General features: G+C 45.2%; 1 protein-coding gene across 1 annotated transcript in view; it reads right to left on the bottom strand.

The window, feature by feature from the left end:
* Positions 1-751: 751 nt before the first annotated feature.
* The window catches only part of Abca4 (ATP binding cassette subfamily A member 4), a 150,092-nt gene continuing 134,781 nt past the window's right edge, over positions 752-16,062 (bottom strand). The window contains 7 exon segments of the mRNA XM_021157524.2: positions 752-1,098; positions 4,688-4,774; positions 6,764-7,013; positions 9,768-9,860; positions 9,944-10,047; positions 10,785-10,919; positions 13,603-13,744. Of these exon segments, the coding sequence (XP_021013183.1) occupies positions 979-1,098; positions 4,688-4,774; positions 6,764-7,013; positions 9,768-9,860; positions 9,944-10,047; positions 10,785-10,919; positions 13,603-13,744 (931 nt within the window). The 3' untranslated portion in view covers positions 752-978.

Raw genomic sequence — 16,062 nt, 5'->3', positions numbered from 1 at the left:
AAAAATCGATGTCTCAGTGTCTCAGAAATGACAGTGTCTCAGAAAATTGGAAATAGTGTTATATGAAGACCCAGCTATACCACTCTTGGGCATATGCCCAAAAGATGCTCCACCATATCACTTAAGGACACATGCGCCACTATGTTCATAGCGGCCTTATTTGTAATAGCCAGAGCCTGGAAACAACCCAGATGCCCCTCAATCAAAGAATGGATACAGGAAATGTGGTTCAGGTGACTCTTCTTACCCTCCAAGTATAAAATGTCTGATGCTCTGAATAAAGTTAGCTATTGCATAGGACTTTAGTTGCCTCGTTCTTAGACCCTGTTCTTCCTGATTCCACTGCCACGAGAGTGGTGAACAGAGGAGGCCTTGGCTTCTTTACAGGGATCTGCTGGGTGTAATAATCCACCAAGACTCATTGCTGCTCATTCACATCCCTTTGCCTCCTGTCCTAATTGTACTCAAACACGCCATGTTAAAAAAAAAAAAAAAAAGATGTCAAACTTACATACAGAAAATATCTGTGGATAGGCATTACCTGTGGCTAGTGCTTTCATGCATTACCAGGTGGGTGTTTTCCTTAGCCCAACCCTATGAAGACTTTGATGCATAACATTACATGAGCCCATTCCCCACTGTGGCAGGAGTTTTGCCACACTGTATGACTGTGTCAATGACTCTCACGGAAGCTCAGCCCTCTGAAAAAGCTGTAAACAGTACCAGAGTCTGAACACTAATGAGCCAGGGATTAATCAGGAGACTGCTTTTATTCCTCCCCCAAAATAACACCCACACATCCACACCCTTCCCACTCCACAAAAGCATATCCACTCAGAATGAAAGTATCGCTAAAGCCAAAGCCACTAGTCAGGGGTTCTGGATAAACAGGTGACCATTCTGATAGGTCAGTTTTGCCATCAGGAGTTCCGGTGAGCCAGTGAATTTTGGTTTCTTTCTGCAAGAGCCTCCTCCAGCTCATTGTGGACTCCTGGTGTGTTTATCTTCTGCTGCTGTGGGGTTGCTTCCGTTAGCCAGTTGTTCAGATCCTGTGGGCAAAGGCTCCTGTGTCTGCAGCCGTCCGGATTTCCCTTCAAGCTACATGGAAAAAGCAACGTGGAAGGCAATAAGACCTGTGGGAGACCACTTGGACACTTGTCACCCTGGGTCCATGGAGCAATAAACTTTCAGGTTTAAAAGAATGGCAGCTTCTGGAGGGAGCTCAGCTGGAGGAACTGGAATCAGAACATTGAGTAGGCTGCCCTGATTTCTTATCTGTGAATCTAAGACCCATGGATTTATACAGAGACTTACATGCCTCTGTGTGTGTTTATATCTATACCCTTGGTACTCTTTCCAATGGATGTTTTGGAGACCACCTTCCCTACTCCCATGCTGGGCCCCCAACCTAGGCCCTGTATTAGTCAAGAGCTTCTACCATTGACCTAAATCTCCAGCTTTGGGTGGTTTTTTTGTTTGTTTGGTTGTTTGTTTGTTTTTATCCCCTGAGACAGGGTTTCTCTGTATAGCCCTGGCTGTCCTGGAACTCACTTTGTAGACCAGGCTGGCCTCGAACACAGAAATCCACCTGCTTCTGCCTCCCAAGTGCTGGGATTAAAGGCATGGGCCACCACTGCCTGGCTTCTGGGTGGGTTTTAACTTGAAAAAGTTACCATCACCTTGCTGGCTTAAAAGCCAAGAAATTATATTTTGAGTTCATCCCTGAGTCTAGACTTTGCCTAGTTTGTCCAGAGCTGGCTCCTGCGAAGAAGGATCATTTGACTAGGATATATAAATGTAGATGTAGATATAGATATAGATATAGATCATGAAGAGAGATTCAACTGGCATTCGTGATAATGTATCTAGATCAAACTTGTGCACTAAACCTGGATAAATGGACATTTTTCTAACTAGCTTCCTAACTAGAGACATATAATCCCTAATCATAAATTATAGGTTACCTTCCTGATCCAATATCAGCTTGGGTCAGGGTGGTGGGGGAGAAGAGGGTTGGAGGTGGGTCTTTCCAGTCTATGCAAAATGTGGTTTGTCCAATTATCTAGTTTAAACACACAAATTTTAATGGATCCACACCCCCAACCTGACCCCCACCTCCACCCAGAGACAGGCTTTCTCTGTATAGCCTTGGCTATCTTGAAACTTGCTCTAATAGACCGGGCTGGGCTCAAACCCACAGAAGTCCTCCCCTCTCTGCCTCTTGGGCACTAGGATTAAAGGTGTGTGCCACCACCGCCAGGAAGAAGCCAACAATTGCATGTAGGGATGAAACAGACTCTGAGGTCCGTTTTCAAAAAGAACAGATATTAAAACCTCATTTCCCGTAGAATTCCTGTTCCTCCAAACCAATTTCTTGATTGCAAGGAAAGCCAAATCCAGATGAAGACCAGGTTCTACAAGGATCTCAAGGCTGCAGGTCCTTCAAACACATAGGCGTATGACAACAGGCTAAACATGGTGTGGGGGAAACCTCTGTGTATGAAAATAAGAATCTTTGTTCTGAGTTGCTCCTGATTGTCTAAAGCCAATATGATGGGTGTAGAATGTTTGGCTGGTTTAGCAGATTTCTAGGTTAATAGATCCTCGATTGCCAATTCTAGCAAGATCTTGACACTCAACTGTTTCCATAAAACAGGCTAAGAGTGTATAAAGCCAAATACCCAGAGACATTTCCTAAGGTCAGGTCTTTTTGGAGAGTTTCAAAATATCCCCGAGGAGCAGATTTCCAGACAATAAAACATCACTTCAGTCTGTGCTCAAAACCAGGAGCTCTGAGGCCATCAGCCTTCGTAACCTCCGGAAGCTGGCTTTCCTGCTTGAGCAAGGGGTGGGTGTGGGTGTGTGTGTGTTTTCTAGAGCCCCTAGAGATAATTCACCTGTTACTTGTTTTCAGAGTACTTTAAGGAAATTTATCTTAAGTACTGGACTGTAGGTAAGAACTTAATTCCTATCTGTTTTATGGCAGATGTATATAGCATTCCATGTAAAGGATTTCTGTGAACTTTTATGAAGATAGTATGTCATTAGGTCAGCATTAGATTTTGAATAAAATATTCATTATAAAATGATAATTTAACCGATGTGTTATAGTAGGTTCTCAGACATTGGTAAGAAACAAAGTGACAAACACAGTAATAACATGATCACAGCTGACAAGGGGGAAAGGTTGGAACTGACCAGTCCACATCTCAGGCCATGAGCCCTCCAACCTGCTCCAGAGGTTGTCAGGTGTTAGCCCTGTAGGAGGGACTGCACTGTTGGCTATGGTAGCAAACATTTGTAATCCCAGCCCTCAGAAGGCTGAGGCAGAAAGACCATGACCTTGGAGCCAGCCTGGACAATGAGATACAGTCAACAAACAAATAGTAAATAAATAAATAAATAAATAAATAAATAAATAAATAGTATGCTGTGGTATGGGTTAGGGATCACTGGTAGTTCTTAGAAATAATTTTGCCACCTATGTATTCTCTGTTATAAAAAGGACTCGTGACTGTAAGTGACTCTCAGAGAATAACTTTTCAACCTGTATCAACAGCAATTGTAAGATAGAGAAATGAGAGACAACAGTTCAAAGATTGGCCAGGCATTCCAGGCCCTCTGGAGGGTGTCAGAGACAAAGTCGACCTTGCCCAGTGGCCATGGGGTGGTGACACATTTTTTTAGAAGCATGCCCTTGGAAAGACGTGCTTTTCTCTTCAGCTGCATTGGACTTTTCTTGCAATCAAGAAATTGGTTGGGAGGAATGGGAAATAAGGTTTTTTTTCCACATCTATTTTTTTTAAAGTACTTTGATTTGATTTGATTTGCTGTTCAGTAGTCCAGACAAAATGGTTGACTTGTCCTTGTGAAGTCTCACTAATCAACCTGGCCATCTGGCTGCTGGCATCGACCCCACTTTCTCCAACATTCTTTCCACCTGGGAAACTGGGCAATGACTGTCTCCCAGTGTGGGCACTGTGCCCAGGGCAATACAGGAAGTCCATCCTGGGCTTTATCTTGGGCCACAACCTGTACCTTCTATCCCTTTCTATCACTTCTTCCTTTCCCATCTTGATACTTCCGTGAAGAACAAAGAATCCACCTTCCAGTCACTGGCTCTAAGCAGACACGTCCACCACTGAAGCACAGTATCCCGGCCTGGACCCTTTAAGCTCCAAAGTGTGACCAAGAAGTGTTGTCAATATCTCAACAGCCGAGATGTCTCACTATTCTTTCTTTCCCTGCTTATTCCTAAAACTTGAGGTTTGGAGATTTTTGGATTTTATGCTTTTAGGAGAAAAATGTGTGGAACAGTTTCTTCCAAAAAATGACCTTTGGGCCTGTGAGGTGGTATCCCTGGATAAAGGTGTGTGCCTTCAAGCCTGACAACTTGAGTTGGACACACATGCATAGATAAATGCTTTTAAATGTGATTCACCTACACCATCCAAATGGTTTTCGGATGACGGTGGGGAGCCACTCAGCTACTGGGTCAAGTGTTCAACTGAGATGAGCTCCTACTAGAGAACCCCTGGGCCCAGGCAAGGAGGATTGTGGGTATGAGCTGGGTGGGCTCTCTGCAGAGCCTCACCTGAGCCCAGGAGGACCTCAGGCCCAATTAGTCAGCGAGGCCCCTGAGCTAAGGCCCTATCCAAGCAGTGGTTAGGAGAGAGCAGTAGGATACCTTGGCTTGCCAGCTGGCTCCTGCAGCCCGGGGATGCAGAGGGAGGTCATAGGCCTCAGTCTGCTGTTTAGCGAAGTTTACAAACACCTGCAGGCAAGAGAAAAGTAAGCAGCCGTCTCCAGAAAGATGAGACCCCCCACAACACCTATGTGTTTTGCTCTGCATTTCCCAGAGTTGACAGCCAGCCAGGCTGGTGTGGCTTGTTGCCTTCTGTGGCCTGTCGCAGGTCTCCACAGTTGTGCCCTGGACACGGCTTGCTTCTTAGACGCCCGAGCCTAAGAGCTTGCTGGAGGCTTCAAAGGGCAATGGACTGGAGAAATTGGGATAACTAAGGAAGCTGCCAGGGTCCAGGCTCTCTAAAAACAACCGAGTAAAGGCAACTAACTGCTCTCTGCTGTGTTCTTTGTTCTACAAGCAGTGTGGCCAGAACTCCTGCAGGAGTCCTGTGTGACTGTCACTTCTCTAAGGGTAGCGAGAGCTTCTCTAGAGGTCAATACTCGCTTAGTTCCTTTGTTTTACCAAACAGTCTTTAAGGATGTTGACTAAAAACGAAACAAAACATCAACAACAACAAAAGAAATTTAAAAAGGGCCAACCCCCCAACAACCCAGGAAAACCTCAAATGTTCACTGATGAATGACTAGATAAATAAATGTGGATCAAAGTGACTATTCCTTAATCAGGGTACAGTGTGGGCATGAAGCCTGGGTCCTTACATCAGACACAAAACGACAATTACCATTCACTTACATGAAGAGCCTAGAGTAGTCAGGTTCAGAGACAACAGAAGGACCTGAACAAGGAAGACACCAATAGATGTGCTAATGTGAATCATGGGGGAGCTCTGGTGGCCCCAACCCTACACAAAGAACTATACACATCTAAGGAATGCCGAGGGAGTTGGACAAAAACATACACGTGTAAGTACTCACGAGGTTGTATTTATATGTTTAGGAATGTATGTGTGTGTGTGTGTGTGTGTGTGTATGTGTGTGTATCTATATATCCATAGATAGATAGATAGATAGATAGATAGATAGATAGATAGATAGATAGATAGGGTTGATAGATGGATAGACAGACGGACAGACAAACAGATAGATGATAGACAATTTTATAGAAAGAAAGTAGATGAAGCCAGGCATGTTAGCACATGTCATCCCAGCACTAGGGAAGCTGAAGCAGGCTTATGTATGGTCCTGGATTACACATAACAACATCTTCAAAAATAAAGTGAAATGGTAATTGCCAGGGACTGTCAGGGAAAAAGGAGTGGGGGTGTGGTGTTTGGAAGACAGCATTTTAGTGACACAAGATGAGAAGAGTAAAGATGAGCTACGGAGACAGCTCAGCCATTAAAATATTTCAAATGCTTGTCATGCTAGTATGGAGACCAGAGATCAGATCCTCAGGACCCACATAAATGCCTGGTAAGTGTGACAAGCTATAACTATAGCCTTGGAAGGTGGAGACAGATCTCTGGAGCAAGCTGGCTCACAAGACTATCCATATTGTTAGAAAGCTCTGAGTTTGATTGAGAGACCCTGCCTCAAGAAATAGGAGGAAGAGCAATCGAGGAAGATCCCTGATGTCAACCTTAGGCCTCCACATGCATATGCACAAATGCACACATGTTCATATGTACCTGCACACATGCAAACATGCACACGCAAACACACATGAACGCACACGGACATCACATTCACACCAATAAATACCTACATAAAAAGCAAATGTTTGTCAAAATTCACTGAGCCGTACAGTTAAATACGTCTATTTGTTCTTTTCAAATCACACATGACAAAGTTGATTTGGAAAGAAAAAGAAATCAGCTACCACCATAAAACAGCAAGCACGAAATATAAGAAGAAAAAGAAGCAAAAATGCATGTGGAGGCCTAAGTTTGTGGATGACTAAAACGGTGCTGGAAATGCATTTCTGAAATGCCAGCCTTTAATCTAAGAGAGAGCGACTAACATTGCATTAAAAACGAGGGCATCCTGCCTGCCTTCCCTACTCTTGTCAGGTGTTAGCACAGTGGGTGCGGTACCCACTTAGTACCCTGGGTGGACTTGCCTGGTCCAGCGTGGTCTGGGTGACTGAGTACTCCTCGATGAGCAGGCTGTCCTTGTGGGAAATGAGCAACTGGAAGATCCTGGCCAGGGAGGACGAGGGGACTTGGAACTGGAGCATGCTGTGGTGTCTCTCCCTCTGCACGCTGCCAGGGAAGTTGCCCTGGAAGAACTGCTCCACAGGATTCAAATCAGGAAGCAAGTCGTCCTTTGGAGATTTGATTTTCATTGTGACAATGTAGCCGTCTCCAAACCTAGCAAGTGCAGTGTATACAGTTCTGTAAGAGCTAAGGCAATCCCCAGACAAAGAGTGCACTCATTAGGCATAATAGGAATTAAAAGCCCATAGCATTGGCCTGCTATGCATGTTTAAAACCAGGAGCAAAAAAAATGTTTGGCATCAGTTTCTGGAGATCTAAATGTCTGTGTGGTGAAGTTGGATGAACATAGTTGCTGAAGTCCGAGGTGGTTGTAGCCCCCTGTGGAGATTCTAGGCCCATCCGTAAAGACATATGACTAGAGCACTCAGCTCTATGAGGAGAAGGCTGAATGGCTTTTATATGATTTGCTAGGGAAGAACAAAGGCTTGGGAAGGCACTATTTCCTGAGGAAAGTTCATGAAGGGTGTGGAGCTGTGCTATGGTCTGGATATGATATATTGCCTGAAGACTCATGTATTAAAGGCTTGGTCCTCCCTGCAGCCCTGATCAGAGGTTGGAACTTAGGGGTGATATGATCACGAGGGGATCTCACGTTATCAGTGGATGAATCATTTAGAGGTAGGACCCAACTGAAGCAAGCAGATCATAGGAACACGTTTTTGAAAGATGTCTGTGTGTGTACGTGCATACATGCACGTGCATGTGCGTGTACACGTGCATATGTGTGTGTGTGTTTCTCCCTCTCTCTTAGAATCTACTAAGGTAAGTAGGCTTTTCTACCACACATTACCACCACCATGATGCTCTACCCCAGGCCCAAATCAATTGAGCCAGGAGCCTCTCCTCCTCTTCCTCTCCCTCCTCCTCCTCTTCCTCTCATTCCTCCTCCTCTTCCCCTTCCTCCTCCTCTTCTTCCTTCTCTTCTTTTTCCTCCTTCTCCTCCTCCTTCTTTTTTAATATTTATTTATTATGTATACAGTGGCCTGACTGTATATATGCCTGCAGGCCATGAGAGGGCACCAGATCTCATTATAGATGGTTATGAGCCACCGTGTGTGTAGTGGCTATCTCTGGTTGTCAACTTGACTATATCTAGAATAAACTATAATCCAGAATTGGAAGGCTCACCAGTGACCCTAATCTGGAGGCTGGGAGATAGAAGTTTCTGACCCGGTGGCACACACCTTTTATCTGGACTACACCTTCTGCTGGACACGATATAAGGACATTGGAAGAAGGGAGTCTCTCTCGCTCCTTTGCCTGCTTGCTGTGTGGGACTGAGCAACTGCTAGATCCTTGGACTTCCATTCACAGCTGCTACTGACCATTGTTGGGAGTTGGACTGCAGACTGTAAATCATCAATAAATTCCTTTACTATATAGAGACTATCCATAAGTTCTGTGACTCTAGAGAACCCTGACTAATACAGTGTGGTTGCCAGAAATTGAACTCAGGACCTCTGGAAGAGTGCTCTTAACCTCTGTGGCATCTCTCCAGCCCCTGCCTTTCCTTCTTGATGTCCGGTTTTCCCTCTGGTATTTTGTTACAGTGATATAAAGCAGATTAACAATGATGCCCCTTGCTATGTAGATCAAGAATGGTCCATCAAAGAGTGTGAATCATGGGCTGGGGACTGTGATAACCTACATTGGGGTATATCGTATTTGTTACAGTTTACTGGAGAACTTCTATGAACTGGGGCTGTTTCTACAGTAAGAAGATAGTAGCCATCCAGTTTTTGGAAATCAGCCGTCCCTTCACATGGGAGTACCCTCCCCCTTACCTGGGCTACCACTGGGATATTGAGGAATGAGAGGGAATGTGGAAGGATGTACTCTAGCAGTTAGGCATGGGGAGTTGCTGACACCGGCCTGGTGATCTCACCTGCTGATACTTTTATAGCTATCTGTGTAGTCTCCACATGGTAGTTATTTAAGAAATAAATCAGGATCAAAAACCCTTTTGCCAAATTCACCATATACCTTAGATCTTCCCACCCATGTGAAGGATGGTGGTTCCCGTGAAACACGCTTCATGAACTCCCTAAGGTTTGATGTCAGCACAGATAAGTGACATTCTCTGTTATCCTAACCAGCTAGCTTGATAGCTTATATCCTGGGCTCCTCATAAGGATATGAGCTATATGTTATATATATATATATATATATATATATATATATATATGTTAAATATATTTTAGTATGCCTGGGAAAGAGTGACAACTAGAAATCCACTCTTCCCCTGACATATTAGGATGTGAGAAAAGATGATGTTACAATAATCTCATTTCAATGAATTGCTAGTTTTATCTCACAAGTTATAAATAATAAGGAATTATCTCTAACCACTTATAAGTCTATGGCCACAAGGTAATATTCCCCAAGATTGTTAGTTTGCCACATGACATATGGTCATTTATTTTTCAAACGTAATCACACATAATATTCTGGAAAGAAAAACTGTTTCTCAAGCTGTTTGGTCTCTTACTCATTCCTACATTGGTTGTAAACCCTCACAAAATGTGTTACAAGTCCTGGATCTCTAGGGAAATGTGGGCTGATACTGGGTCAGTGACAATGGCCCTCCCCTATGCCAGCCATGTTCTGTAAATGTCCCAGTCAGAACTCTCCTATCCAGAGACTCCTGTGAGCTTCCAGCCACAAGCAATTAGCCCAGTGTAGAACATCTCATTGGCTTTCTCCATCTGCCTCTAAAGAGTCTGGCCCAGCCATCACTAGCCAATGCCTATGGAATGGTTAGGCAAGTGTCCCAAATGTCCATGATGAAGTCAAGGCCTGGATGAACCCACAGAATGTACTTAAACGCAGGCCCCACCACCTGCTCACTTGTACTTGAGGTGTTGGATGGTACCCAGACACTGAAAGGCGCCCTTCACCATGATGGCCAGCCGCGTACACAGAGCTTCACATTCTTCCATGCTGTCAAGCAGGAGAGAGGAAGTGAGACAGATGGGAGGGGGTGCTCCTCCTCCCCTCCCTCCACCTCCCTGGGGATCTCTTGCCTGTGGGAGGTGAGAACCACAGCTCTCCCTTCTCTGATGATGCTCACAATGGTGTTCCACAGCATGCGGCGTGCCTGGGGATCCATCCCTGTCGTGGGCTCATCCTGCAGAGTAGGAGAAAAAAGAGGGAGATGTGGACTTGGAGTTGGTCTTTCTCTATCACTACATCCTTCCTGGGCTAACAGACAAGTGCACAGCCACTTCCCAGCAAGCAAGATAGAACCATGTCTTGTAGGAAACAAAAGTAGAAGGGGAATTGAAAACTACAGACACATGGTACACACCTATAGGTCCATGCCAGCTGTGAGTGAATTAAGGTTAGGACAATAGAAATACAGAAATAGGATAATAATAATATGAACAATAACAATAAATTAATAAAGACAATAGTAGAATTATCCTTAGGAAGGGTCAGGGGAGGGGGATAGCCCAAGCAACTTTACAGTCCTCTCTATGTCCCATGTCATTTAAAACCCAGACTGCATGGTCTCAGGGACTCTACTGTGGTCCAATTCATGAGAGGGTCCCCGGAGCCTCTGATTCAAGTAGATGCTCCGGTCCACACAGATTTCCTCATCCTGATTTCTAACCAGATAGCAACATTCCCTGGAGCTGACAGGGCTTTCCAGTCTGAGCTTCTGGACCCTCGAAAGACTTTCCAGGCATTGAAGGTCAGATTGTGCTGTGACCAAACACCTGGCTAATTCGCCTTAAAGGGACAAAGTGTGAGTGATCCAGACAAAAGCAATCTATTGCCGTTCTAAAGCTGCAAGCCCTGAACTAATTTTCTCAACTCAGGACGTGTGTGACATTTCCACTCTGCAGAGCATGATGCCCTCACCAGCAGCAGCAGGGGAGGGCAGCCAGTGAGAGCTATGGCTGTAGAGAGTTTCCTCTTATTGCCTCCACTGTAGGTGCCTGCCAGGCGGTCAGCGTAGAGAGACAAGCCCAGGCTCTGGATACCCCAGTTGGCAACCTAGGAAAAAGAAGAAATTTCAGCTGGCGGATGATGAACAACTGAAGGTCCCAGGAACAGGCATGGTCCAAGGCTGTGTTCTCAGAGGTCATCCTGCCAGACGCAGATCTGTTGTGACAGTGCCACCTGCTGGCCGGTATCCACCAGTACATACTTTAAGATTACACTTGACCTTTGGCTTCACCAGTGGGCCTTCCTGAGTTCTACAGCCCTCTTGGAAAGAGCGTTCAGCCTCCCAAAGACTACACATCTTACCAAGAGTTCTAGGGTCTCTGTGAGAAGACAGTGCATCTCAAACCCATTGACTCTACCCCGCAAAGAAGGGACACATCTGCAACCTTCTTGTACATCTAATGAATATTTATAGAGCATTTAGCATGAGCCAGGCAGGCCCTGTAGTAGGCACTGTGGAGGGGTGAACAGTGGGGTATATTGCCATTGTTGTTATACTTCCTGGGTCAGAGGTGACTGTCTATTGATGTCTTTAATATGGTAAATAACTTAGGGATTCTATTGCTGTGATGAAACACTGTAACCAAAAGCATTTTGGGGAGGAAGGGGTTTCATTCATACTTCCATAGTGTTGTTCATCATTGAAAGCACTGAGGGTAGGAACAGTTCAAGCAGGCTAGGAACCTGGAGGCAGGAGCTGATGCAGAGGCCATGGACGAGTGCTGCTTACTGGCTTGCTCTCCATGGCTTGTTAGAACCCAGGACAACCTGTCCAGGGGTGGTATAGGACCAAAATCTGGATATTAGGTGTGTCCATTGCTATTAGGGTATTTTTGTGCCTTGGTCCTCTCAGAGGACAGACAGAAAGATAGACACAGACAGGGACAGACAGACAGACACACACACATGCATATAATGAGTGTATGTATGAGCACACCTACATTATGCACAAACACATGCACATGAACATTTCAAGAGGACATAGTGACATCACCAGTTCCCACCCACTCCTCTGAATTAGTTCTTTCTTGCTTTCCCTTTTCCTAAATGTATTCTACTTCCTCTATCAAAGAAGTGAGCAACTCAAACATCAACACATTTGTTCATTTACTCAGTTATGTCACATACCTACAATTATTCAGAATTACTCTGTCCATACTAAAATAAAAGGCAAATACATAAAAAAAAATAGCTCAGAAATTGAAGAGCTCTGTCCTACACTACTTTGCCCATGACTAAGGATAAATACCCCACTATCTGCACAATTATTTAAAACAGAGTAATTTGTTTCCACTTATATTGAGTGGTAGACTTTCTTCCTGTTTCTACTTTTTCTCTCCCTTCTTATTCTTACTGATGCAGTCTTAGTTTTGAATCTGTAGAGCATGCGCATACCTGCATGAGTCAAAGCTAGACAAAAGGATAACCTAAGAGAACTATTACTCCCTCCATTCTGCCCTTCACCCCGATTTCCTCTTATAATCAAAATCATTGTTGTCTGGTGTGTTGGTGTACCCCTCTATCTGTAAAGCTAAGCACCCACACAGCTGCTTCTTGATTTTCTATTTCTTACCTAAAAGCAGTGTCCCACGTGTTCACCTTCACACCTTGTTTGTTCTCATACAGCAACTTTAGAACTAACCCTGACAATAAGTCATAACAGGCCACAGAGGCCATCCTTATTCTTTCCCTACAGCAGCATCAGAATGTCACATGTACCATCCAGCTGACCATGTTTAAATATTTAGGTGATATCAGGTACTTTGCAATCACTAGTGTAATGAATAACCATGTGCATAAGCATTTTATACGGTGGTATGTGAGCCGTCAGGATAAGTCTCTAGAATGTTGATTTGTTGGGGGTTGGTCTTGTGCACCGTGTATTCAGATGCTGATTTCTGTGCATGCGTGATATCTGGCATGGATGTCAGGGCATTGCTATGAATATTGAAGAATTTCCGGTATCAGTGTGGCATAAAGAATGTTCCTCAGTTATCTCTGATTGGTTAATTAAAGGTTGAACAGCCAATAACTGGGCAGAGGAGATACGAAGGCTGGATTCCAATCCCAGCCAGGGGACCCAGGGAGAAGAAGTTCACCATGAAGTGGGCAAGGATCTAGAAGAAGAAGGGCCATGAGGCAGGTGGAGGAAGGAGGAGGAGGAGGAGGAGGAGGAGGAGGAGGAAGAGGAAAAGGAGGAAGAGGAAGAGAAAGAGGAGGAGGTGGAAGAGGAAGAGGAGAAGTGGAAGAGGAGGAGGTCACCAAGGGAGTTCACCAGGAGCACACACTAGAGCAGAGCCAGCCAATGCAACTAACTTGGGTGTGTGGCTGGGAAGTAGCTAGGTAGCATAGAGGGTTAGGAATATCTGCTCAGTTATTGTGCTTAAAGTTTGTTAAATAACTCTGTAAATCTCCATCTCAATTATTTGGGAGCTAGCTGGGTTAGAAAAAAAAAAACCTGCCACTTTTAAATTTCCTGCTATACTGATTGAGGTTAAAGGACAAATGCATGTTTTACCAGACAGACTCCAGAGCAAGAATTCACTGTGCATGAGCTCGTTTTGTTTGCTGCTATGTCTAGCTTCTAGGTCAGGACTTGGCACACAGTAGATATGTTCACTTGGAATGGGTGGAGAGTGTGCCCAGTTTTCTGTCTCTACATGACTGCACTCCGTAAGTGTAGGCCATAGCTTGCCTATCTCTCACATGGCCACAGTACGCTGTTTCTCACCTTCTCGATTTCCTTCGATGGCACGCCCCGCAGCCTGGCATAGAGGTAAAGGTGCTCTCGGCCTGTGAGCAGGTCATCGATTGCATCAAACTGAGGACAGTAGCCCATGTTTTGATGGACATCAGAAATACTAGTTAAAATGCTGCAAGAAGAAAGAGGAATTACTGAGTTTCCTTCATAGAGGGGGTAACCAAAGAGCAGGGGCCAGATTGGCTGTGGGGCAAGACCTTCTCCATTTTAGAAACACACAGGATTTGGAAATCAAAGTGGGGATCCCTTAGTTAGTAACGTGAACTTCTGGAGTGCTGGGCTTTAAATAGTTGGCTTCTTCTGAGTGTCACACAGCTAAGATGACACTTGCCACTTGAGTGGGGAGTAGGTTGGATCTCCTGGCTTGAGGGCTTAGAAGCAAAGGTTTAGGAAGTGATCAATGGATCATTCCTGGATCTTAATCCCTTCCAGACATTGAGGGGTAGCTTGGAAAAGGTGATACCTCCCAGTGGAAGTAAACAACATCCTCTGTATTTATTCACAGACAGAGAGGGATAATTAGGTAATCTGGCAAGCGGCAGAATACGTTTCTATCTTCTCCATCTGCTTAATCCCTTATCGATACTTTACTAGAAAATGCATTGACTGGAACAACAACAACCTGTGCATAGAGCTTGTTATCCAGTCACCTTTGTCTAACCACTTACAGATCAGAGCTTATTAATATAGGATAGCTATAACAGGACAGGACACAGCGAGTCCAGAGGCACTTTCCCCACTGTGACAAAGGCCACTCCAGGTATAGGTAGGACAGTTGAAACTACTCAGGGAAGCAAGGAAGGAACCTTTCCAAATTATAGGACTTATCCCACCTGTAAGCCCTAGTCTTTAAAACTTTGCTTTCTCTCTAAATTATAGATCAGTTTTACCTCAGTTTTATCTCAGGGTAGCAGGCTGTGTCTCATCTGTACTAAAACTGGTGTCGCCTAATAACTTCCTATATCTGCCACTGAGCTCTCTCACCGTAAGTCCTGTTGTTATCACTGTATTTGCTTGGTAGCAGATAGCTGGGTGGCAGATGAAGTGCACTCGGCCATGGCCTGGCTCTATCTTTGTCAACGTGTTTGCTTCAGACCCACCAGATATGGCCTTGGAGGGCTGGAATCTCAGATTCATCTATCATCCCAGAGGTATGCTCCAGCCTCCCGCTGCTTGTTGGGCTGTGTTAAGCAGAGCTCTTGGGTAAAGGCAGGGGGTCTTAATCAAGCAGATGTGGGGGAGCCATCAGCAATGTCTGTCTCCACTAATAAACCAGAATGGAGTGCTATAAGGACACTCTGTGTATGGGTGCTGCTGTTCAGGAACAGCCAGTAAAGAGACAAACCATTCTCTTCCCTGCTCTGGGGAGGCAAGGGATGGTACCAGGAAACTTGGTACAGTTGAGTGGTTTCAGAGTCCCGGCACCCACCTGAAATAGTAGGCAGCTCCCTGATCCCTACTAGATTCCTGGCCTGGAACACATGCCACACTTCTCACATAGGAAATGTGACCTGAAGTCATGTAGCCAAAAACAGAGTTCTGTATGATAATGAGGCCCTGAAGGTTTAGCCAATAAGCTTCCCTTCCTAGACATTCCTTCCAGCAAGTATTTAACATCTGGTCCATCCTGAACTGTTGGTATGTATCCTTTCTCCACAATGAGCAGAACCACAGTGAGAAGCAGGGAGAATGCCTTTGATGGCTAAGTCACCTGCAGAAGGCCTCTCTGTGCTCCCAGACAACCATCCCGAAGCTAAAGACTTTTGCTGATGAACTAAGCCAGAGTTTCCACTTCCCTGGCCCCGGGCTTGTCATCATAGCCCTCATCCCATGGCCCCCCAGCTCATTCCCAACTCCACACAACCCAGCAGGAGCCTGGATGTCCAGGAGTTTGTAGCCTCTGGTCCCAGCCTTGTCATGTGTTGTTGACACAACACACAATACTTTGTTCCCTTCTTCTCTGTGCAGCACCCCAGCTGTGACTGGATGCCTAGAAACCTGGGAACCCCAGCTTTGGCCTCCCACATTTTTGGCTGTTTTCCCACACCCTGAGAGATGTCTTGGCACTTTGATAAAGCCCAGCACCCAACAGTGAAGGCACAGGGTAAATGCAGTCTAGCAGAGCTGCCTAGCACCCCAGCGGCAGGGTGGAGCACAGACCCACATGCCCTGCCACACAGAGTAGAAATCTGCTTAAACTCACATTATTATAGAGGCCAATAGTCACTCTCCAGAAGCCAAAAACACAGGCCAACTTTCTCTTTGTCAGCTTTCCTTGGTCTGATGGTGTCCTAGTTGGGGTTTTACTGCTGTGAACAGACACCATGACCAAGGCAAGTCTTATAAAAACAACATTTAATTGGGGCTGGCTTACAGGTTCAGAGGTTCAGTCCATTATCATCAAGGCATCAAGGTGGGAGCATGGCAGTA

The sequence above is a fragment of the Mus caroli genome, chromosome 3, assembly GCF_900094665.2.
Source record: "Mus caroli chromosome 3, CAROLI_EIJ_v1.1, whole genome shotgun sequence".
In the NCBI taxonomy this organism is placed as follows: domain Eukaryota; kingdom Metazoa; phylum Chordata; class Mammalia; order Rodentia; family Muridae; genus Mus; species Mus caroli.
The sequence above is the reverse complement of the archived record's forward strand: the minus strand, read 5'-3'. Positions and strand labels throughout refer to the sequence as shown.